General features: G+C 45.8%; 1 protein-coding gene across 1 annotated transcript; it reads left to right on the top strand.

Moving 5' to 3' along the window:
• The first annotated feature begins 4 nt into the window (after positions 1 to 4).
• On the top strand, positions 5 to 21,716 carry ZNF512 (zinc finger protein 512). Its single transcript, XM_071547714.1, has 14 exons — positions 5 to 110; positions 3,364 to 3,422; positions 4,738 to 4,946; positions 6,342 to 6,431; positions 9,817 to 9,897; positions 11,099 to 11,223; positions 11,591 to 11,677; positions 13,290 to 13,388; positions 14,339 to 14,506; positions 15,123 to 15,314; positions 15,980 to 16,081; positions 17,608 to 17,670; positions 18,203 to 18,301; positions 18,779 to 21,716. Exons 1-14 carry the CDS (start codon positions 90 to 92, stop codon positions 19,100 to 19,102), a joined length of 1,719 nt encoding a protein of 572 aa, XP_071403815.1. The 5' UTR covers positions 5 to 89; the 3' UTR covers positions 19,103 to 21,716.
• Positions 21,717 to 22,837: the final 1,121 nt, after the last annotated feature.

Genomic DNA, 22,837 nt, shown 5'->3' with positions numbered 1-22,837 from the left:
GCTTCGGGGCGGCGGCACCTCCACGGCCGGAAGCGGCGAGCGGGACCGCGCGGGGCGCGTGGCGCCGACGTGGCGGCGGTACCGGCACCATGCGGGGCGGTAGTGGCTCGGTGAGTGCCCGCGGTTCTCGCACCGGAGCCGCCGCCAGGGGCTGCCGCGAGATGGGCTCCGCCGCCGGGATGGCGGGAGCGGATCGGCGCCCTGGATCGGCTCTCCGGGCCCGGCACTAGGAGAGCGGCCCGGCCCGGCGCGGGGAGCGGCCCCGCTCTGTTCGCTTCGGGCTGCCGGGGAGCGCCAGCGGCCCCTCGGCCCCAAGGCCGGGCTGCCCGTGAGGGCCCGGCCGGGCTCGACTCTGCTCGGTCCAGGTCTGGGCAGGGACCCGCAGCAGGGCGCTGCTGGCGCCAGGGCTTGCTCTGTGTTCGAAAGGCCTTTGTTGCAGGAGAACACAGTTCGCGGAGTGTGCGGGTGGGAATGGGAACGTGGGGGTGGAACATGGGGCTCCCCGGAGGACACCGAGCCCTCTCACGCGGCCCGGGGACGATCGGGGCCCGCAGGACGCCGGGGGCTCTCCCTCGCACCTCGGGACCCGCAGGTCCCGTGTCAGCTCCCTCCCGTCGGGCATCTCTGGGCCAGGCTCAAGCACCTGTGCCCGAGCTGGGTGCTGGGGAGCAGCCGGTCTCCAGCAGCAGCCCATGGGCAAGGCAGAGATCACCACTCCATTGTTTCGTCTCTGGGCCGTTGTTTATCTTCCTTACCTGTGCAAGGGAGGTGGATTTTTTGGTTTTCTTGTGCCCAGCACTTGGGCATTTCTGCATACAGTAGGTCTCTGCTCTCTAAATGGGAAGTACACTGTAATGATGAAAAAGCCTTCAGAACTTAAACACTGGTTTCTGTAGGTGTTTCCTTTATAGTTGCTGCTATCAGCTTCTCAGAGAGGAGTGTCTGACAGATCGTCTGCACTCTTTTTTTTTATTGCAGATTCTTAACTGCCACCAAAGTTCTACATATTACTCTTCACTTTACGCAATTTTTTTTAGTTCTAAGACCCCCATGAATCTTAAAACATTTGCCATGTTTGTCGGTCATTTCACTTTTTCGAATGGTGGAACAGACCAGCTAATTTCAGCAGACCCATTTTTATTGTGACTTCCTAGCCCTGATTCTTCTGGCTGCTCCTCAGGGAGGGACCTCCGCTTTTCTCCTGTGGGGATTTCCCAGACAGTGGCACTACTAGATGGGTGTAACCCATTTCAAAATCGTGCAAACAAACATCCAGTTGACTTTTCCTAGAAAGGAGATGACGTATGATTGTGAAGTCATTGATCACGCAGTTGTGAATTTCTCTCCTGCCCTTTCCTTAACCTTTCCATGAGGAGGCTCTGGGGCTACAGGTCCAAGGAAAGTCTGGCACTCCACAGACAGTTTTAAGAACTCTTCAGGTTGATGTCAGTGCCTGCTACTGAATTTTTTCACTGGTGATTGGAGTGTCTCTCACAGGTGATCATGTGCATCACATTTTTCCTATAAAGACAACAGATAATTTAGCAATATTTTCTTTCTTCTCTCTTTTTTTTTTTCTTTTGTTCTTCCAGTTTCTTAGCCAGTTCGGGTACATGGCAAAATACTACCTCTGCTCCCTAAATTACAGTTTTGGGTTTTCTTATGCTTCCACTGGGCAGTGATTTTTATTTTCTAGTCTGTATAATCAAGATTTTTATCTTTGGTTTCCTGATGTAGAACGGCATTGAGTCATTATTAGTGTTTGGAAGAAGGTGATGATTAAATACAAAGGGTAAGAGTGAATGGGGTGGCATCAGACTGGTGACCTGTGCCTAGTGGGGTTCCACAGGGCTCTCTCTTGGGCCCTGTGCTCTTCAACATCTTCATAAATTACTTGGATGTAGGACTGAAAGGGACACTGAGCAAGTTTGCAAATGACTCACAACTGGGAGGAGCTGTTGAGTCCCTCAAAGGCAGGGAGATCAGAGGGCTGGGAATCACCAACCACAGGAAGTGCAACAAGGGGAAGTGCCGGATTCTGCCCCAGGGATGCGGCAGCCCCGGATGTACAGAGAGACTGGGAATGAGATGCTGGAGAGCAGTGCCAGAAAAGAGCCCTGGGGGTCCTGGTCAGGGGCCAGTTGGGCACGAGCCAGCAGTGCCCTGGAGCCAGGAGGGAACATCCCTGTCCTGGGGGGCTTCAGGCCCAGCATGGCTGGCTGGGCCAAGGAGGGGATTGTCCTGCTCTGCTCTGCACTGGGGCAGCCTCGTCTGCAATGGTGGGGCAGTTTGGGGCACCACAATATAAGATACTGAGCCATTAGAGAGTGTCCAAAGGAGGGGAAGCATGTAAGGAGAGCGTGAGGGCACTTGGTGTGCTCAGCTGGAGAAGAGGAGACTGAGGGGAGACCTCATTGCAGTTCCAGCTTCCTTGTGAGGGGAAGAGGAGGAGCAAGCACTGATCTCTGCTCTGTGGGGACCAGGGACAGGACTTGATGGAACAGCTGGAGCTGTGTCAGGGAAGGTTTAAGTTGTATAATAGAAAAAAGTTCTTCTCCCAGAAGGTGGTTGGGCACTGAACAGGCTCCCCAGGACAATGGGCACAGCAGCAAGGCTGACAGAGCTCAAGAGGCATTTGGGCAGCATTCTCAGGCACGTGGTGTGGCTCTTGGGGATGGTCCTGTACAGGCCTAAGGGTTGGAGTTAATCCTTTTAGGTCCCTTCCAACTCAACATATTCTGTGAAATGATTGTCCATGCACTAGGAGCAACATACAACAAATAAGTTAGGTAGATCTGTTAAATTACATGTCTTAATAGGAGCATAACAAGTGATAAGTGACAAAAAAATCTTTGTTAAATAAGAAGGATTCTGTCATTTGGATAAAGTGAACATCCAGACATCTGATGGAGCATGACAAAGTGAGATAAATGAAAAGAGAGTGTGAAGGAGACTGGAGGCAACATTCTTGGTAAGGAAAATGCAAGAATTACTTCATTAAGGAAAAAATAAGTATTATGTAAAAACTAATAGGATCCAAAATGTTTCTCATTATGTGATGAAGTCTAAGCAGAAAGTATGGTTGAATGTACTGGAGACAAAGAACACTCCACCATGTCCCATTGCAAGAGGAAGAATTGGCTTTCATATGAAGAGTGTGGAGGGGCCAATCCCTGTTTTGACTCCAGTTCTAATTCAGATGGAATTTGCAATGTTAAGCACTTCCTGTTGTGGAAAACAGTGATTTCTTTTTCGAAGGATGGTGTAGACACATCTTTGAAGTGCAGGTGATTGTGTTGACTAGAAAGTGAAACACAAAAAAGACGAATCATGCTGCTAATGTGAATTGTTCTACTTTGTTAGGACACCAGAACTGGACATCACAGACAACAGAAGGTCAAGAAGTCCTTGGGAAATAAAAAGTATGTGATTGTTTCTTGTCTAGTTTGACTGAGAGCAAGAAAAATCCTTAGAGATTCTTACTGACAAACTGTATCTGGTCTTTATATAATATTCTGAATTTTAAAATCTGCAGTTTTAGTTTTTGTGATAAGAGTCAACTGACTTTTCGTATTGGTTTGTAGGAAAAGTGCTTTTCTGACACTTCAATATATACTCTCCTACTTTTTTAAAGGATTTTAACACTGTGAAGATAAGTCCAAGAGGTCTTCCAAAATCTATGTATTTTGGGTATGATTGCAACTGAAAGGCTTTAATTTGAGAATTCCTCTCCCCATGCTTCTGCAGTACCTCCTTAAACACAGGATATGTTGTTCTGACCTGGTACTGGCAGTGGCCCCCACTTATTAGTTCCAGGATTGATGCATTATAAGGTGACCTCCACAGCTCAGGGTGTGGGAGAGTATTAATGGAATGGCCATCACAGTCATCACTCAAGTGATCTACTTATTTCAGTGTGTGAATTGTAGTAGCAATGGGATATATAGCACAGTGTTTCCGTTCTCTGTTCTTTCCTCTTTACCTTAGTGGTATTTGCCCAGAGAGAAGATACTCTGTATTTCTTTGACATCTCAGCTGTTTGCTGTCATGTACAGGAGTGTAAATGTCGAGGCACGTCAAGCCTGAGAGAAGTATGTGAGAACAGGGAAACAAAGTTCCCTTTGATCTTTAGGGAAAAATTCAGTGCTACTGAGTAGTCTAAAATTAGTCTTAATGTACTTTGATACACTGCATTATTCTGAGATATACTAGAAGGTTATCTTCATTGCTGAAAGCCTTGCTAGTTGAAATTCTTACTAGCATTAAGTCTTTTAATTGTGTAATGCCAGCCTTAACTCTGGGATTGAAAAGTGAAGAAGGTCTTGCCCTTTGTGGGATGGAAAATGCCTCTTTTGTAATGATGGGCTGCAGAAAAAATTCTTATATTCCACACTGGTTGCTTAAAGATAAATGCATATTTTTAAATTTAGATTCACTTGTGCCGGCTTCTAAAGTCGAAGGTTTGAGGTAGGAGGAATGTTTTTTCTATTCCTCTTCAGAGCTTACTTATGTCATTATCTAAAAGATGTACTGAAAAATAGCACTGAGGATTGTTTATCTTGCTGGTACTTTTCAGTTCCCGAAACTCAGGAGATTCAATGAACTATGGGATCAATTTTTAGAATACTTGGAAGGTGAAAGGAATGTTGCCTGTCACGTTACTGTGATTGTGTGTATGTACATCCTTATGCAGATATGCATCCACATTACAAGGGATTTCAACGTGATGTTTTCCAGGTCTAAGCAATTTGAGGAGGTGGAAGCTACTGATCTAGGAGTGAACAGTAACTGTGACGACACAGTGAGCAGCATTTCTTCTGCCTCACCAAAGGGCCCAGTGAACGGGAGCACAGAGTCCAGAAGCAAGCGGACCATCCGCAGACCTGCTTACTGGCTGGAAATGAGAGGAGTGAAAGACAGTGTTAACAAATCTCCAGAAAAAAAAGGTACTTTTCACTGATGGTTCAATACAAAATGTTCTTCTCTCTGGTTTGTTTTTGAGCGAGTAGTTTGCTTCTGAAAGATATGCTGTGGTTCAACCACAAATTCCAAGTTTGCTAGTGCTCCTTGTGCATTAGAAGAAATAAACTTCCTTTGCTGCAGAAATACGGGTACAATTCTCTGCCATTACACAGTTCCTTTGGAGTGACTTGTCTGTTAAAACTAATGATTCTGTGGCTGAACTGGGTTTTATCTGTACAAGAGGTACATATATAAGAGCTGCGCCAATCATCTCAGGAAAATGCTGTGAGAGCTTTAAAAATAGAACCATGAACACTGAAGATGTTGCAAAGGGGACCATTCAGCAGTATTCGGGATTAGACACAGCTTTTGTGGTTGGTAGATTATTATTTTTTAAGAGTGTCATTATTTCTTTTATTTACTTACTTCTGTCATTTATGATTTTCTGTCTGGGAGTTGGTTTGGGTCTTATGTTGTTGTAGAAACATCAGATTTCCTAGCCTAGGAGCTGTTTTCCAAACTTCTTGTGTAGCATAGAACCAAAACTTCAATATAATGCCTTCTTTTCTCTAAGTCAGAATCTGTATTCCATCCTGTTGTGGGGAGAGGTGTATCTGGTAGCTTGATAGAAGCGAGATTGCTGCAGCTCCACACCCTCAGGTCCAGCCTGTGGTGAGACGGAGCGTGTAATCCTGTAGCAGTAAATGCAGACACGAAACATCTGCACACAGCAGCCACACAGACCAGTACTCACTCAAACAGCACCAACTTCCATCCTGTTCCCTCTCTGGCTGATCAGGATGAAGATGTGTTAGTGAGAGAAAAGAAGCATAAAAGAAAGTATATATAAAAGAAGTACCTATATATGTACGTGTATGTTTGTGTGTGCCCACATGTGCAGTGTGGATCACTCCTGCAGCTGGACTTAAACACTTATTCTGCTCAGTATCTGGCCTTTGGTTTCCTGTCTCCTCAGTTGCTGGTATATGGCTGTACTGGCCTCTGAGACCCGCAGAGCTGTGCCAGGGCTCTTTACAGACAGGCTCATGCTCACAGAGTGCAAGTGAGGTTTTTATTACGTATCCTGGCATCTTCTGACTCTCATCCTGAGGAGGATTATTTTCCCAGACCATACTATGGCACTATTTCTTCCATACCTTCTGTGTCAGAGGATTGCAGGCTGTGGAGTGCCTAAATGTTGCTGAGCTAGAGGACTAACTCACTAGTTAGAGTCTAACTCACTGGTGTCCAGTTGCCTTACAGGAACTACTCTTTTTTGAATAAGTATTGAATACAAGGGTAAGCTGAGGCAGTGTAGACTCAAAGCTGTTACCCAGACTGAATAGTGAAACGGAAGTGTTTCTGTTCTTGCTTATCAGGAGAAGTACTATCGAAAGGCAAGAGGAAATCTGAGCAAGGGGAAGGTGAAGGTGTTAAAGACTCTCCCAGGAAGAAGCAGAAGATTTTGGGTAATACAAATAACTTGTAATTCCTAACTACAAGCCTCCAGGTACTTCTCTGCCCAAATGCCATCTTCTACAGTCTTCAAACTTTATTTTGGATTTTGACTATTTTGTTCTAGGAGACTGTTGGTAGTGTCTGCTTTACGTGAGAGGTGATTGTTCTAATTTCCATTTGTCTTAGAAATCCAACAAAGGGAGGGAGGAAAGGAATTAGTGGAAGTATAGGCTAGTCTGCATCATTTCAGTTTCCCAGAAGGTGATAGACTAAATAATCACACACATTACTTTTAAAGGTTTGGAGATTAATGAGTAGATGGTAGCAGCAATGTGGATTTGTTAAGAAGAAATCAAACCCAGCCACCTTTTTTGCCACAGAGATGGAGGGGAGAAATGGTTTCTATCACAGGTCTTTTATTCCTTCAAAAGGTTTGTCAGTCAGTGGTTAGGTGCAAAAGGAGGTGTACTAGTGGTGAAAGCAGGAGCATGTGACACAGAACTGTACATTTGTTGTCCAGTCTTGCAAGGATGAGGCTAGGAAAGCCAAGACCAGCCTGTAGCTGAATCTTGGAAGGCATGTGAAAGGCAACAAGAAAGGATTCTACAAGTACCTGAACAGCAAAGGGAAGACCAGGGGAAGTGTGAGTGCACTCCTCGCCAGAGCAGGGGAGCTGGTGACAAATGGCATGGAAAAGGCTGAGGTATTCTGTTCTTCCTGTGCCTCAGTCTTTATCAGTTAAAGGTATCCTTCAGGAATCCCAGGAGCCTGAGAACAGACAGAGGGAAAGCCTGGAACAAGAAAGGCATACACTTGGTGAAGGAGAATGAGGTTGGAGTGCTTCAACTGGATTTATGAAATCATTTGCCAGCAGTCCTGGTTAAGGGGCAAGGTCCCAGAGGACTGGAGGTTAGCCAGTGTGACAGCCATCTGCAGGAACGGTCGGAAGGAAGATCCAGGGAACGACAGGCCTGTTGCTGTGACCTTAGTGTCAGAGAAGATCATGGAGCAGATTATCTTGAGTGCCATTGTGTGGCACATACCAAACAACCTCGTGATCAGGCCCCAACAGCATGGGCTTAGGAAAGGCAGGTCCTACTTGATTAACCTGATGTGACAGGTTAACTAATAACCTGCTTGACTAACCTTCTGCAACAAGGTAATGCACATCGTAGATGGGAGAAAGACTGTGGATGTCATTTACCCGGTCTTTAGTAAAGCCTTTGACACCATTTCCCACATCATTCTTCTGGAGTAACTGACTGCTCATGGCTTGGACAGGTGCACTCTTTGCTGTGTAGAAAAGCTGGCTGGCTGGCCGGACCCAGAGAGGTGAGGAATGGAGTGACATCCAGCTGGAGCTGGTCACCACTGGAGTCCCGGAGCTCAGGATTGGGCCAGTCTGGTTTAGTATCTTTATTGCTAATCTGGACAAAAGGATTGAGTGCACCTTCAGTAAGTTCGCAGTTGAAACCAAGTTGGGCAGGAATTGTGGATCTGCTGGAGGGAAGGAAGGCCCTGCAGAGGGATCTGAGCAGGCTGGATCAGTAGGCTGAGACCAGTGGTATGAGGGTCAACACGGCCAAGTGCCATGGCCGTAGGTCACCACAGCCCCATGCAGCACTACAAGTTTGGGGCAGAGCGGCTGGAAAGCTGGAAAAGGACCTGGGAATGTTGGTCTACAGTGACTCAACATGAGCCCAGGTGTGCCCACATGGGCATAAGGCCAGTGGCCCCTGTGCTGTCCCAGCCCTGGTGTGGCAGCAGGGCCAGGGCAGTGCCCGTCCCTGTGCTGGCCCTGCTGAGGCACCTCCAGGGCTGGGGCAGTTCTGGGCCCTCAGCCAAGAGACACCCGGAGGGGCTGCAGCGTGTGCAGGGCAGGGAGCGGAGCTGGGAAGGGGCTGGAGCAGCAGGAGGGGCTGAGGGAGCTGGGGGGGCTCAGCCTGGAGCAAAGGAGGCTCAGGGAGCACCTTCTGGCTCTGCAATCCCTGCCAGGAGGGAGGAGCCAGGGGATGGTTGGGCTCTGCTACCATGGAACAAGGGACAGGACAAGAGGGAACAGCCTCAAGTTAAACTAGACTTAGATGTGATACTGGGAACACTTGTCCAAAAAGGACTGTCCATGCCTGGCACAGCTGCCTGGGGCAGTGGTGGAGTCCTCATCCCTGGAGGCATTTAAAAGCCATGTGGATGTGGCATTTGGGGACGTGGATTAGTGGTGGTCTTGTCAGTTCTGGAGAATGGTGGTCTTAGAGGGCTTTTCCAACATAAACAATTTATGATTCTAAGTCCCGTGGGGCCTGATGTGTTGCACTGAGTGCTGAGAGCTGGCTGATGTCATTGTGAGGCCACTCTTGGTTATCTTTGAAAGGTCATGGCGACTGAGAGAGGTTCCTGAAGACTGGAAGAGAGCAAATATCACTCATATCTTCAAGGACAGAAAGAAGGAAGATCTGGGGAACTACAGGCCAGTCAACCTCACCTCAGTTCCTGGGAAGGTGATGGAGAGGATCATCCTGGAAAGAACTTCAAACATGAAGGCCAAGATGGGGTTTTGGAGTAGTGAGCATGGATTCATGCAGGGCAAAGAAAAGGCTAAAAGTGAAAGTGGTCTTGACATTAGAGAAACAATTTAAAAATAGAACAGAGAACAGCTTGTAAAATTAAAGGTTCTGTAGTTTGGGAAGAGATACTATCACAGCTGAAAAACAAAGAACAACCTCCCAAAAGTCAGTGCTTCAGAAGACAATTTGAAATTTATAACAGATCAAGAGCTGAATAGGGTCTAGCAATGTCATACTTGTTTTTAAAAAAGCACTTCTAACAATGGAGATCTTTGAGCAGGAATGTAGAGTTCTCAGACATGTGAAGGAATTCTTTTGGTCTACTGCAGGGTCACACAGAGTGCTGTTTCCAGCAGTAGGCACTGCACTTCAGGAAATGTGTGGTCCAACTGAAGAGGACAGGGAGATGAGAGCAGAAGCCATAACCAGTGAGAAAATGCTGAAACAATAAGAGTTGCTTAGTCTAAAAAAGACAGGACTGAGCAGGGAAATGGGACTCTCCGTTTGATTGTCATTAGGTGGACTCAGCCAAACTCTGCACAGAGGATGTTTCAGTGTGAAGAGTTCCCATGTCCTGAGCTTTGTGTATGAAAAACCATACAGCTACAAATATCTGAATGGGACTAATGCCTGCCACTGTAAATAGCCATGGATTTCGAGGGGGAGCAGGAAACAGAATCTTGAAATTCCTTTAAAAAAAGCATTGAACATTTCTGAATGAGTAACTCTGAAACAGCAGGCTAAATAGCAGCCTTCTAGCAAAAAACCTGCTTTTTTGTAACAGAGTTAGCAAAACTAAGTCTTCTGGCCTGTCTTGTTTGTGTTATAACAGGAAAAAACCAGCAAGCTGGAACAAAAAACTCCAAAAGAAAAGGCAACTGTGTTCAGAAAGAGACGGAAATCTATGGCACAGGTAAGAAGAAGAAGCAGTTGCTCAGAATTGTTTGTAAAGCAGCTAAAGATAAAAGTGATTCTAGCATTTGAATCTGAGCAACAGCTGTGTGTCTGGTGTTCCCATTTGGTTGTTTGCTTTACTGCTGACAAGGAAGTGCTGGCTGCTGTGCTGGTGCTGTGTCGGTGCTGCAGAGCAGGATTGGAGGAACTGCACACTGCCTGAGTGTAGCTCCATGTGCTTTTGCCACTGCATAATGGAACAGTGAGGGGCAAATCACCACCTGAACTGAAGAAAAGCCTGTTAAAATAGTTGTATTATTAAACTCATAAAAATACTTATAGTTTTTACTCAGCAGAATATGTTTGCAGGAAAACTCTGTACCCGTCGCTGCCAGATCACCTTTACTGGGAACCAGAGACTCAAGCAATCTGTCCTAGAAAAGTAAAACTAGCTTTGACTCAGTGAATGAAATCACTTGGTATTTCTAGTTCCCAGCACTCATTAAATACCCCAGTTTTCTACCAAGTGCTGTTTGATTTGCAAACTTCTCCTCCAGCCACCTGGAGAGGAACACCCTCAGCCTGTTATTACTTGGAAAAGAGGAAAGCCTTTGGATCTTGTTATGGTAAGAAGTCAGGCAGATGATGCTAATCCAATTTCTTCCCAGAAGCAATTTCAGTAATTTATAATCTTTGTGGATTATGCCAGACTTTTGCTTGGCATTTTGCAAAGAGGCCAGGAGCTGGAAGCCATACCACACAGGGTGCTTTTCCCTGGCTGTTGACTTGGTGGTGCAGCTAAACATTCATAGAGTTGTAAAGATCCAGTTAGTAGAGCGGAATCGTGGGCTTTGCCTGAGACTGTCCAGTCTCATCTGTGACTGCTTTTTACTGGGAAAACCCTTTTGCCAAAAGAGAAGTTTAGTCAGCATGCTAAAGTAATTGTGTAACAGGAATGAACAAAAGTAAAATCTCAACTGGAGAAGTAGAAGAACACTCTTCACACGGGACTGGTAGGATTAAAGAGTGTTTGTAAAATGCTTTTCCAAAAGGAGTGATGTGTGCCTTATCACATGACATGCATGACATGCTGGGCATGCTTAAAGCTGCAAATGAACTACACCTATTGAAGTGTAGCGGGACAGGAGTTCGAGTTCGTTGTGCTTGTCAAAGGTAAAAAAGAGATTAGCAGTTGCATTCCAAACATTGTGTTTTGACAGGTAGTATGGAAGAGCAGTGGTCTTTGGAGATTCAGGACAAAGGCAGAGTTACCTGTCCGACATGCCGGACTGTGGTTAGAAAGACTGTAGAAGGACTGAAGAAACATATGGTAAATTGCAGGCAGGTAAGAACATGAGCAATAAGCAATGGTTTCTTTAGTCCTCTTCAGCTTACCAATAGAAATGCCTGCACACTGTTTTGTGTTGGATTTAAAGCCAGTTTCATCTTGTCATCATGTCCCTAAGCAAGAGTTCTTTATATATCTGTAAGAGGCTGTGTTTGGTGCTTTTTGCCCAGCCTTTTGCTGGAGGTTTGGAATAGTGAACAAAGGTGTAGCTATTTCATTGTTCCACTAAATTTTAGACTTACCTTAAATCTGTTCTTAGAGGGCAGTTAGCAGATCTAAATGAAATGTTCTACTCTTCTGCTCCCTTTCCCCAAAGTTTCCCACTGCTTTGATGAAGTTACACCATGCCCTTGTTTATTTCTAGGAAATGTTCACATGTCATCACTGCGGGAAGCAGCTGAAGTCTTTGGCAGGGATGAAATACCATGTCATGGCAGACCATAACAATCAGGTAACACAACTGCTGTGCATCTAAGAACAGGCTTTTGTTCCTTCCCTTGTGCACACAGAAACAGAATGTGGGGTGGGGTTTTTTTCAAATCTTCAGATCTTGTCTACCTATTATTGTTCCAGTGAGATTTGACATGTGAAAAACAGTAAACATGTCACATGGTAAAAAGAGGGGATGAGATTCTGTTTAGGCTGGTAATAAGTCACACATAAAAGGCATTCTCAGTCGGAAAGAAAAAGATTGCTCATAAGACTGTGATTTTCAGTCCTCTGCTAGAAAGCAGGAGTTCTGCATCCAGAGCACACTAGATTTGAGTTCTTTACAAGTTCAAGGTAAAAAAGCAGAAGCAGAAATTAGTTCTTGTCTCTCTTTGCTGTAAAAATAATAATGTTGCAATCTGTTTTTCTTCTTCACTATTACTTTAAAGAAGACAATGTCTCTTGTTGTAGTTGTGAAGAATTAGAACTTTTGAAAAGGTTGTTTGGAAGTTTGGGTAAGGTTCAGACAATTCACAACTGTAATTTTTTACACAATTCCCAGTACTGTAGTTTCTTAACTTAAATGTATTAGTAAATGATACAGGCCAGGGATCATGTTCTGGCCTGAGGATTAGGTCTGTTGCTGAATTCTAACTTTTTATTCAGTCTAGGTGTAATATTAGGTAGTGTAGGAAATAATATGCAATAACCATCAGAGAGAGAATAAAGAGCTTGAGCTATAGGTTAGCACAGATGAGTAGGTGCTACAAGCAGGCTTTAGTCAGCCTAAATGGAAATGGTAGGACCAGTAAATGTTAAAGGTGCACAATTTTCTGTCAGTTTACTCCTTTTAAAGATAATTCAGTTTTTGTTTAACCCCAGCCAGCAGTCGAGCCCCACAACAGCCTCTAGCTCCCTCCCTGACCCGCAAGATGGGGAAGAAAATCAAAGTCTAAAAGTGACAAAACTTGGGGGTTGAGATAAAGACAGTTCAACAGGTAAAGCAAAAGCCATTGACACAAGCAAAGCAAAATGGGGAATTCATTCACCGCTTTCCATGGGCACGGAGGTGTTCAGGCACCTCCAGGACTGCGGGGCTCCGGCATGCGTAATAATGGCTTGGGACAACCAACATTACTGTTGGTCGAATGCCCCTCCCCTTCCTCCTCCTTTCCCCGGTGGTATATGCTGATTGTGATACCTTGTGGTCTGGAATATCCTTGTGGTCAGTTAGGGGCAGCTGTTCAGCTGTATCACCTCCCCTGCTTGTCACCACCAGGCCACTCACTGACAGGGAGGTATAAGAAGCAGAAAAGTCTTTTATGATGTGCAAGTGCTGCTCAGCTATAACAAAACCATCTCTGCACTGTCCTACCACACTGTTCTCAGCACAGATCTGAAACAGCCCCATACCAGCTGCTGTGAAGAAAATCAGCTCTACCCCAGCCAAAACCAGCACAGATATGGGAAGTGATCATTACAATAAATGCACATATCTAAAATCATAAGTTGCAGAAATTTAATTATTTTAGAAGCTTTCCTTCAGTAGTGTCTTAAGTAGTGAATTCCCTGTGAGAAGAACTGTAAACGCTGAGTATCATGTGTTTTTCATACATATTTCTGCTGTGCTTTAGCCAGTTGTGAAGGAGGGAGAGGAGCTGGATGAGCAACTTGAGCGAGACCGCCTTCGAAAGGTTCTGAAGCGTATGAGAAAACTGAAGTGTACAAGGGAGGTAAGTGCATCGTGCAAAGTGTGAGTTAAACTGCAGCTCAACCTCAAACAGGAAAGTGCTTTTGCATATGCTTTGGTCCTGGCCAAAGCAAGATTCGTTTCAAGATCCAAGCTATGCTTTTAAGACAGAATAGCATGGAATCATAGAATAGTTTGGATTACAAGACCCTTGTCTTGGGTTGAGCTGGCAAAATGCCAACTGCCCAATACAGCATCAGTCTCCCTCCCCCCCGCTGAGAAAAGGGAGGAAGAAAAAAAAACCCTCCAAGATTTAAACTTAAACTAGTTATATATATTTACACAGAAAAGAGAAAATTAAAACTACAATATAAGACACATACTTACACAGCTAATTATAACAACAATCCTCTGCCTTCCACCGAAAACAGATCCCATCACTCCAGATCCATAAAGCACCCCAAAAGACACCCGGCAAGAAACGGAAATAACAATAAAATCTTTACTTCCCTGGACTCAAACAAAATGTGAATTAGCAGTGGGCAGCAGCCAAGGCCCACTTCAGCAAGACAGCAGCTGCATGTCTTGTCTCTGCCTGGGCCATCATGGGAACTGACAGAACACCTCCTACTCTACCGTATTTATATCCCAGTTTGCATCATCTGGTGTGAAATATTTCTTTGGTTGCTTAAGTCAGGTGATACCTGACTCTCCTAATCTACGTAAGACTATCTGCTAAACTGAGGTCTATTAAACTGAAGCCTATCAAAAGGCCTAACTAGAACTACCACACACCTTTAATGGCCATTTCAGTGCCAGTTCTTTTTGCAGATTTTGTCCATCTGAACAGACTAGTGTTACAGTTCTCTGCCTGCTTGTCTCTGTTCTGTCAGGAAAAGCAATAGTACGTTGGTCAGCAAACTGTGTACATACTGATCTTGTGATCACTTGGAGAATGGTTTTCTTCCATGTGTTTTAATTCTGTGTTGACAGGGCTGCACAGGCAGCTTCACCAGCATAATGGGATACCTGTATCATGTTAAAAAATGTGGGAAGGCTGCTTCTGAGCTGGAGAAAATGGCTATGAAGTGCCATCACTGTGGAAAAGCATACAGATCAAAGGCAGGACTTGTCTACCACCTCCGCTCTAAGCATGGGCCGGTGAGTGCACCTGCCCTGGATATCAGGGGACTGTGGCAGGACCTCAGACTTCAGACACACATAAGCTTTTGTCTGCTGCTTTGGTGGGTAATTACAGGTCACAAATCTTTGCATTTTCCTGTCTCTCGGGAGTACTTGTCCTTGACACTTTCATTCTAGCAGCAGCTGTTGCTTTTCTGTGACTAGGATGAAGCCTTTAATAGTAAATTGGCATGGCAGCAGTAACCTTTTCCCAAGCTGACTTTTACTCCATGGACTTTTACTAACATAACTTGTGAGGTGCTTTTCTTTGGTCTTAAAAGACCCACCATTGGAGCAGAACAGGCAGTGGTGTGCTTGTTGTCCATGACAGTTTTACAGTGAATGATGGGATGCCTTTCAAGACCAGCAGCTGCATGAAGCTCTCTGCTTTAAGCCTCACTGCTGTGATGCCCCTGAGCAGATGTGGGGATCTGTTTTACTGATGAGATGCATTTCTGTCCTATGTCTGTGAGAGTGAACCACAGCTGCTGCAGCATTTTTATGAGGGATTTGTCAGAATATTTATTGCCAGTATTTAATGTAACTGAAACAGGAACTAGTGAAGGAGGCTCACCTTTTTTGGCCTTCATTGCAGGTCACTTTCCTCCATGAGGAGAGAACAGAGAACCTGAAAGAAATGAAACGGGAACAAAACAACACAGGCAGAGTTCAGAGGAGATCTGCAAAAGTGGCAATATACTATCTCCATGAGTTGGCTGGAGAAGAGCTGGCCAAAGAGTGGCCCAAAAGAAAAGTTCTGCAGGACTTGATTCCAGATGACCGGAAGGTACAAGGCCTTATAAATGCCTTATAGGATTCAAGGTTTTACTTTCACATCAGATGAGTCTTGTACTGGCTCCTACCCAGTGTTTAGTGGCCTGGGGAAAGCAAGAGATGTTGTTGGAGGGATTTGGTTTTGCTCTCTCTGGTCTTAGATTACAGCACTGCTGCAGCAGCAGTTGCTGTGGTTTGTTTGGCCCAGGCAGGCTGCAAGGACTGTAAAGTCCTATTGCTGGAATTCTCAGTGGGCACAAAGAATGTGGGCAGTTATGGGCATTATATTGCTTATGAGTCATAGGCTGCAGATCACTCCTGCCATGCTGTGGTATTTCACAGTGTTTCAAACTTCAGAATTTCCAGGATCATCTTTTAGGCTATAAAGGAAACCCAAGGAAAAATTTACGCTGTATTATTTCAGTGGGGTAAGTACATATAGAGGAATTGTTGTACTCAAGGCTATGGGAAGTTTCAGATTGTGCTGTTGTGGGAGTTTTCCAAATTCAGTTGCATTTCTAGAGAATCAGTGAGATGGGAAAACATTGGTTATTGAGATTTTGGCTGTTAGAGTAGAAGAAGTAGCCCTTCTGTCTCACAGCCTGGGAGTGGAAGAGGCATACCTGGCACTCTGTGTAGCAGAATTGCTTCCAGCTCTCAATTCCATCTTTGTCTCAGCTGAAATACACTCGTCCTGGACTGCCCACGTTTAGTCAAGATGTGTTGTGCAAGTGGAAAACAGAGATAAAGATGTACCGAAGAGTCCACTGCCCAAACCAGGTAATCCTGAAGTGTTTCTGAGGCCTCAAAGGGGACAGATTTCAGGTCTCTCTGAGCCAACAGGTGTTCCCCAACCTTGAAACTGCAGTTTGTCTCTTTGTGGGAGAGGAATCCTGCTCTGTCTCAATATGGTAGTGTAATCAAGACACTTGGGAATGTCAGAGGATGTTCCTTTTGCCATTGGCATCCAAATGCCCTGGAGATGGTCCTTTGGGAATGTGTTAGTTCACTTCAGAGCCAGTATCCTGGTGTCAGACTGGTCCAGCTTTTGAATCCAGCTTGGAGCTGGTCCATTTGAAGGTTTAAGCAGTAGAAAGATGACAGACCCCTGCCATTCTAACTGAATCTAATTGTAGAAGGGAGGAGTAGAGATAGACATACAAGAGTAGAGGGACTTTATCTGGCACAACACTTAAGCTTTCATCATTCCACTAGACCAGCTCCAAGCCCTGACCAACCTGACCTTGGACACTCCCAGGGATGGGGCAGCCACAGCTTCTCTGTGCCAGCTTCTTCCAACCTGTGCCAGGGCCTCCCCACCCTCACAGCCAAGAATTCCTTCCCAATATCCCATCTAACCCTGCCCTCTGACAGTGGGAAACCATCCCCTCTTGTCCTGACACTCCAGGCCCTTGTCCAAAATCCCTCTCCAGCTCTCTTGGATCCCTCGAGATGCTGGAAGGCTTAGTTTCTTACAATACTATGCAGTAATGGCCAGTCAGATCCCATGAGAACAAATGACCTTGGTTGGTGGAGGTGACAGTGGATGTGACTGTGTGACACATGCTGTCCGCCTAAGGTCAGCGGCAACTGCCTTCTAGGTGTGATGGAGAGACAGTGCCTTCCCCTTGCCTTGCCCGACCCCCAGCACTCTCTCTCCAATTTTCAGGCTTGCATCCTTTCCAAGTATAGAATTGCAGCACTGTGTTGTGTGCGGAGCTGTCTCCAGAGAGCAGCTGTCCTGTGTAACTGACCAGTAACCCAGAAACATGTCTTGCTCTTGCCTCCTGTTCCAGGGCCTGGGCTGAGAGCTGAGCACAATCTGATGCCTGAAGCTCACCATGGGACAGACCTGTAAAGCTGCTCTTTAACTGAGACCAGCAATGTTGAATGTTGTACCCCTGCTCTGTGCCCCTAGAGACACGAGCAGCATGGAAGAGAATAGAGTCTCATACCTGCCCCTCTGCTTTGTTTGAAATTAATGTCTGTTGCACTTCAGGCAAAAAGCAAGCTGGTTTAGTCAGGCTTTTGATAGAGGGTGAGTGTGGCTATCACAGGATTCTCTTTATAAAATGTCCAAGTGTGCTCAGGAACTGGAAATACAAATATTTAGCTTATTGAAAGCTTAACTCTTTTAATGGTCTTTTTACCAGAAGCTTTCTGGTTTTGTAGGACTCTGTATCTCCTTCCATCTACCTCTCTTAGGCCTTTTGTAATTATCCTCCAGACAATAAGACTTTCTTGTGCAGGAAGAATTGATTTCTTAATAGAATGTTGCTGACATGTGTTTTTTTTTATTGTTTCAGGGTTGTGAATCTGTGTACGGCAGTGTCTCAGGACTCAAATCTCACCTCGGCACATGTACCTTGGTTGGTAGCCTTCCTGTAACAGCACCACTGTCCTTGTCCCTCTGCTATCCCTTTTTTCAAGCTATTGTCCTGCCATTTGCTAATCTGAGATCCTCACAAGTTCATAAAATTATAGAATGGTTTGGGTTGGAAGGGACCCTAAAGATCACCTCATTCCAACCCCCATTGGAGTGCTCCCCTGTGTGCTAACAAAGCTGCCGTTGCAAACACTGCTTGAGACCAGGAGGAAGCACCTTAACAGCATCCCTTTCAATTAAATGGCAGTCCTACCTGTAGATTCACAGCTGCAAAAGCAGTTTTTCCAGGTACGGTGCTGGAGACCTTATAATATTTCACAGAGCAGTCCTATGCTTTGTGGATGCAACTAGTCAGTCATGTCAGTGCTCCTGTAGCTAAAGCTTTGTCTGCTATGAGTTTCTAGTTCTTCCTGCTGGGTTCTATCTGAGCAAGATTCAAATGCAGTATATAGGTGTATCAGCCTCCTGGTCTGCAATTGCTGATGGGTTTTTGGTGGGTTTTGTTTTGATGCCAGGGCGACTTCGTGGCTGGTAAATACAAGTGTCTCCTGTGTGAGAAGGAGTTCATTTCAGAGAGTGGGGTCAAGTACCACATCAACTCTGTGCATGCTGAGGTAAGACAGGCAGAGTGGAACCGCAAACCCCAGACTGTTGGAGGAGGTGGGGAGACTGTCTTGGGAAGCAAATGCTGAAGGTGTGCCCTGTTTTATTTTTTCTTTACTTACTGTTGGTAACAGGGTCCTAGAGTTGAATGGCCTCTGGTTTACTTAAACATTGCTGGTCTTATGCATTGTTGTAGGGAGCAAGTGTTGTGTTATGTCATATGCCTTGTCCCAAGCTGCTGCTGCTCAATTCAGCTCTGCAGCATTTCCCATGCCTTTAACCAGGCAACTGCCAAATCCAGTCAGAATCCTCTGACACAGGGTGACACCTGAGGAGACACATCAAAGCATTATTAGGCGGCTGCCTTTCCTGATCTCACACTTCAGGAAAACTTTGTCCCACCAGTCAGCTTTCTTATAAGCCCTGATAGGCTTATTTGGTGTTTCCACCACCATCAGTACCAACCTGTTGCCTTTTAAATTCTTCAGGACTGGTTTGATATGAACACAACGACCACCAAAAGCTTTGAGAAGCTAATGAAAATCCGACAAAGGGAAGAGCAGAGGAAGCAACAGAAGAAACGTCCTTTGACCAGGGGCAAAAAGAAGAAAGCTGGGACTCTGGCTGCCAAGAAGCTCCCCAGTGCTGGAGTTGAAAAAATGAGGAGAAGTAAGAGAGGTCGTCCACGTCAGGTGGACAACGAGAATGTGAGCAGTGAGGAAGGGGCACCTCAAGTTGCACGGAGAGCTGAATTTCCAAAAACCAGCCGCAAGCGAGGCCGAAGTAAATCCCTGGAAGATGAGAAGGAGTAATTCTAAATCTTTTCAGTTACAAGCCCCACTTCTGTCAGGCTCATAACTCACAGCACTAGTATAAGCAACTGAATGTCTTGGGGACTGTGAATTCTACTCGGTGACTTTGATATTGAAAGTTTTGCCTCTGCTCGGTTGTGAGGGATTCAAACCAAAGCTGTGGTGCAGAGGCTGCCTCTTCTGGTGTAGTTCTCTTGGATAGTGGCACTAGCAGTGTACCCAATGTGATTCCTGTTCTGGTTACAGTCTCAGTTTGGTCACATTAGTTGCTTGTGGTTTCCAGTACAGCAGATGTCCCTGTTGTCATTTTCCTCTGATGGGTGAGATCAGGGTTCTTTTTTAGCAGTTCTCCTCATAAGGGACTGACTAGCACAACGTTTATGTCTCTTCAAGGGGGAAATCCTTTCTTGCACAGAATGCACACAAACTAAGCAGTGCTGTGCAGAATGCAAAGGCTTGGCTTGCCCTATCACTGTCCTGTCTGTTATCAGCAAGGCTGCCACAAATGAGCAGAAACCTTCCCAGTGTTTGCTGTAGCCTATTGCACAAGGCTCTAATTCATATGTAGAGCGTCTTCTAGTTCAGCAAGGAGTAAATGTTCTCCAGTCCTTCGGAGGTTCACTGGCCTTTGAGAGCAATATACTGGGATGGCCTTGTGTGCCCTCTGAAACCCACTTATTTCAGACTCACCTGGGAAACATGCTGAAAGACAGTGCATACCTGTATTAGCAGCCTGCTAATGCTGGAACCAAGTTCCATGGAGCTGCACTGCCAGCACGTGTGTTTTTGTTGTGCCCATGCTTCCACAGTGTCCTTTTTTCCTGCACTGCAGATGCCACCTTCGTTGTCTTACATCAGCTGCTTCTTTTCAGTACCACTTCCTCTGTGCTAACGAGGTATATTAACAGCTTCCCTGCCTAGAAAAGGTTAAGAGGGATCATAATTTTTAGCCTGTTACAGGTTTGAAATGGGCTGTTTGAATTTTTCCCATCACCATCATTAGGCAGTGCTCACCAACAATGGAAGGGCACAAGCCCCCCACTTCTTCCTGGAGTGGGGAGGCAGGGGGAGAGGGGGACATGGCGCAAAGGGGCAAGAGCTGGAGGCTGTTAAACCTGCCAGCCACCATGCGGCTTCCCCCTTGTTCGTTTGACATCTTACTCGTCGCGAGCAGAGCCAGCACCATCCCCTCTCCCTTGCCAGCCGCCGCTTCCGTCACGGAGAGGAGTCTGGACAGCACTGCCCTGGACCGTTCATAGCGAGGTAACGGCTTTGCCTGCACCCTGCCTGGCATTGCACACCAGACCACCCTCCTGCGGCAGCTGCCCCGTCCCCCCAGCTCCGCTGCTGCCGCTGGTTATCCCTCAGCCGAGGGAAACCAGAGCCATTGCCAAAGGCTGTGCCAGCAGCCCCAGCACTGGTGGGAACTCCTTTCTGTTTGCCATTCCCCACGTGGCCATGGGCAGCTGCTGAGCTGCCAGGAACAGCCTGAGTGTGGCCCTGCTGATGCCAGGGAGCCACTGCAGCCCTTGCCTCCTGAAAAGTGCCAGCAGCCCCATGCTGAGTGTGGTTCATAACTACACCAAAAAGGGGAAGTAGGACTTACTGTTTTGAAAGTTTTGGTCACAGTGTCATTGTTCTTTGTTTTTGTTATGTATATGTTTTTAGAAAAGATCTGTTATTCTCTTTTCTACATTTTTGCCTGAAGTCTCTTAATTTCAAAAGTTACAATAAGTTAAAGAGAGGGGTCTTCTTTCTAGTCTAGGAAGATTTGCCACCTTCCTTGACAAACATTTTGTCTTCTAGACTGAGACAAATTTGGCACCCAATGTGGGGCAAGAGAAGAATAACAGCTCTTGTGTAATTCATTTGTGTATTGACTTTAGAGCCCATAGGCATCATGCTGTTTGAGTTATTTGGGGGTTTTGGTACGTATTTGTGGTGAAACACCTGATCTCTAAACTGAGACAAAGACATGTGTTGGCATTAGCTCAGTGTCATGAGGAATAATATACCTTCCTGTGCTCCATAAATCATAGAATGATAGAGTGTTAAGGGGTTGGAGTGGACCTTAAAGATCATTTAATCTTCATCCCCCCTATCATGGGCAGGAACATCTCCCACTAGACCAGGTTGCTCAAGGCCTTATCCAACCAAGCTTTGGACAATTCCAGGGTCCACAACCTCCCTGGGCACCCTGTTCCAGTGTCTAAGTGCAGCAGATGTCATAGAAGCTATCGAGAAGCAGCAGCACAGGCACCCCTATTCTTTTTCAAAGAATGGATTCTCCAGAATTTCTGTTATCTGAAGACCCACTTTACCAGGAAATTGCAAAATTTGCACTGTCTAATAAAGTTGCTGGTGCTGAAATTCACTGGGAAGCAGGAGGCAGGTTTGTACATGTGTGTTATTACCAGTATGATCACATTGTCCCTGACAGGAGGGAGTGCTGCATGGCCAGCATGGTCTCTAAAACTGCCTTTGGAACCAGGTGCCACTGTGCTTGCAAGTGCTGCCCTGAAAGCAGACATGTCTGGACTCTGCAGGATGTGCAAGGTCTGCAGTGAGATGGGCCAGATCAGAAGACAACAAAATAAAATGTCACTGGAATGTGGTTTCCTGTCTGGTTGGTGTGTGGTGGTCTTGATACCATCCCTCCTTACACAGCATACCCCTGCCTACCCACAGGTTGTCCTGCATGCTCTGAAGCTGTTCAGTTGTCTGCACAGTTTCTCCTCAGAACTCACCCAGCTGTATTTCAGCAAACCTTCACTGCTTTCCCACCCAGTACAATAAGCCCAGGAATTAAAGGAGATATTTCTTAGTGGATTTCAGTCTAAAGTCCTATTTCCTGTCATTTATAAATTACTAACTAGATCTCTCTAGTCATGGAGAGGTCATGACCACCTGGATTTTGTAGTTACTTCAATAACATCCCCCCCCCCCAAAAAAAACATGGCATTTGGAAAAAAATCATTCTCCGACAATCCATCGTTCCTGTTCATCAGCATTACAGCAGATTATTTGCTGGAGTGGCTAAGTCTGGTACAAGACTGGTGACATCACTGCACAGCACCATCCACAGCTTGTGAGGAGTGAGATCTGTCCAGGAGCACCTGTGTCCAGGACTCTGTGGGACTGGAGCTGTGATCCACTGCTCTGAGGGCAAGGGATAGTTTAGCAGAAGGGCAGAATCTCCTCCCTCACCTGCTGCCCATGCTGTGAGAGATGCAGTTTCTGGGCTGCCAAGATGCATGGCCTGGTTGTGTCCCATTTAGTTATCTCTAGGTCCCTGTCTGTCAGGCTGCTTTCTATCCATGGATTCCCCAGGTTCCTCTGGATGACATCGCTTCCCTCCAACAAATCAACTGCACCACACAGATCAAGTGAGGACATTAAACAGCATGGGTAACACAGACCCTGGAGGAACACTGTCCACTGCCCAAGCAAACTGGGCCTTGCTTTTACCAATTCTATTTGAGCAAGTACATATTTAGAAACAGATCCAGTTCTGAGGGAGTCAGAAGTGATAAAAGGGGCCAGCTAGTCACTCAATACTTGTTGCAGTGATTAATTGCAACAAAATGCTACATCTTCTTATTTGAACTTATTTTAATTTTGGCTTCTGTATCATCCTGCTCAGTCCTCATAACCAAAATAGTTTTATGGTATCAGAAATTTCTTCCTGCGTATTTGTAGTCATAATAACTCCGTACGTAACTTTCTGTATGAGGT

Source organism: Pithys albifrons, chromosome 2, assembly GCF_047495875.1.
Source record: "Pithys albifrons albifrons isolate INPA30051 chromosome 2, PitAlb_v1, whole genome shotgun sequence".
Taxonomy (NCBI): Eukaryota; Metazoa; Chordata; class Aves; order Passeriformes; family Thamnophilidae; genus Pithys; species Pithys albifrons.
The sequence above is the reverse complement of the archived record's forward strand: the minus strand, read 5'-3'. Positions and strand labels throughout refer to the sequence as shown.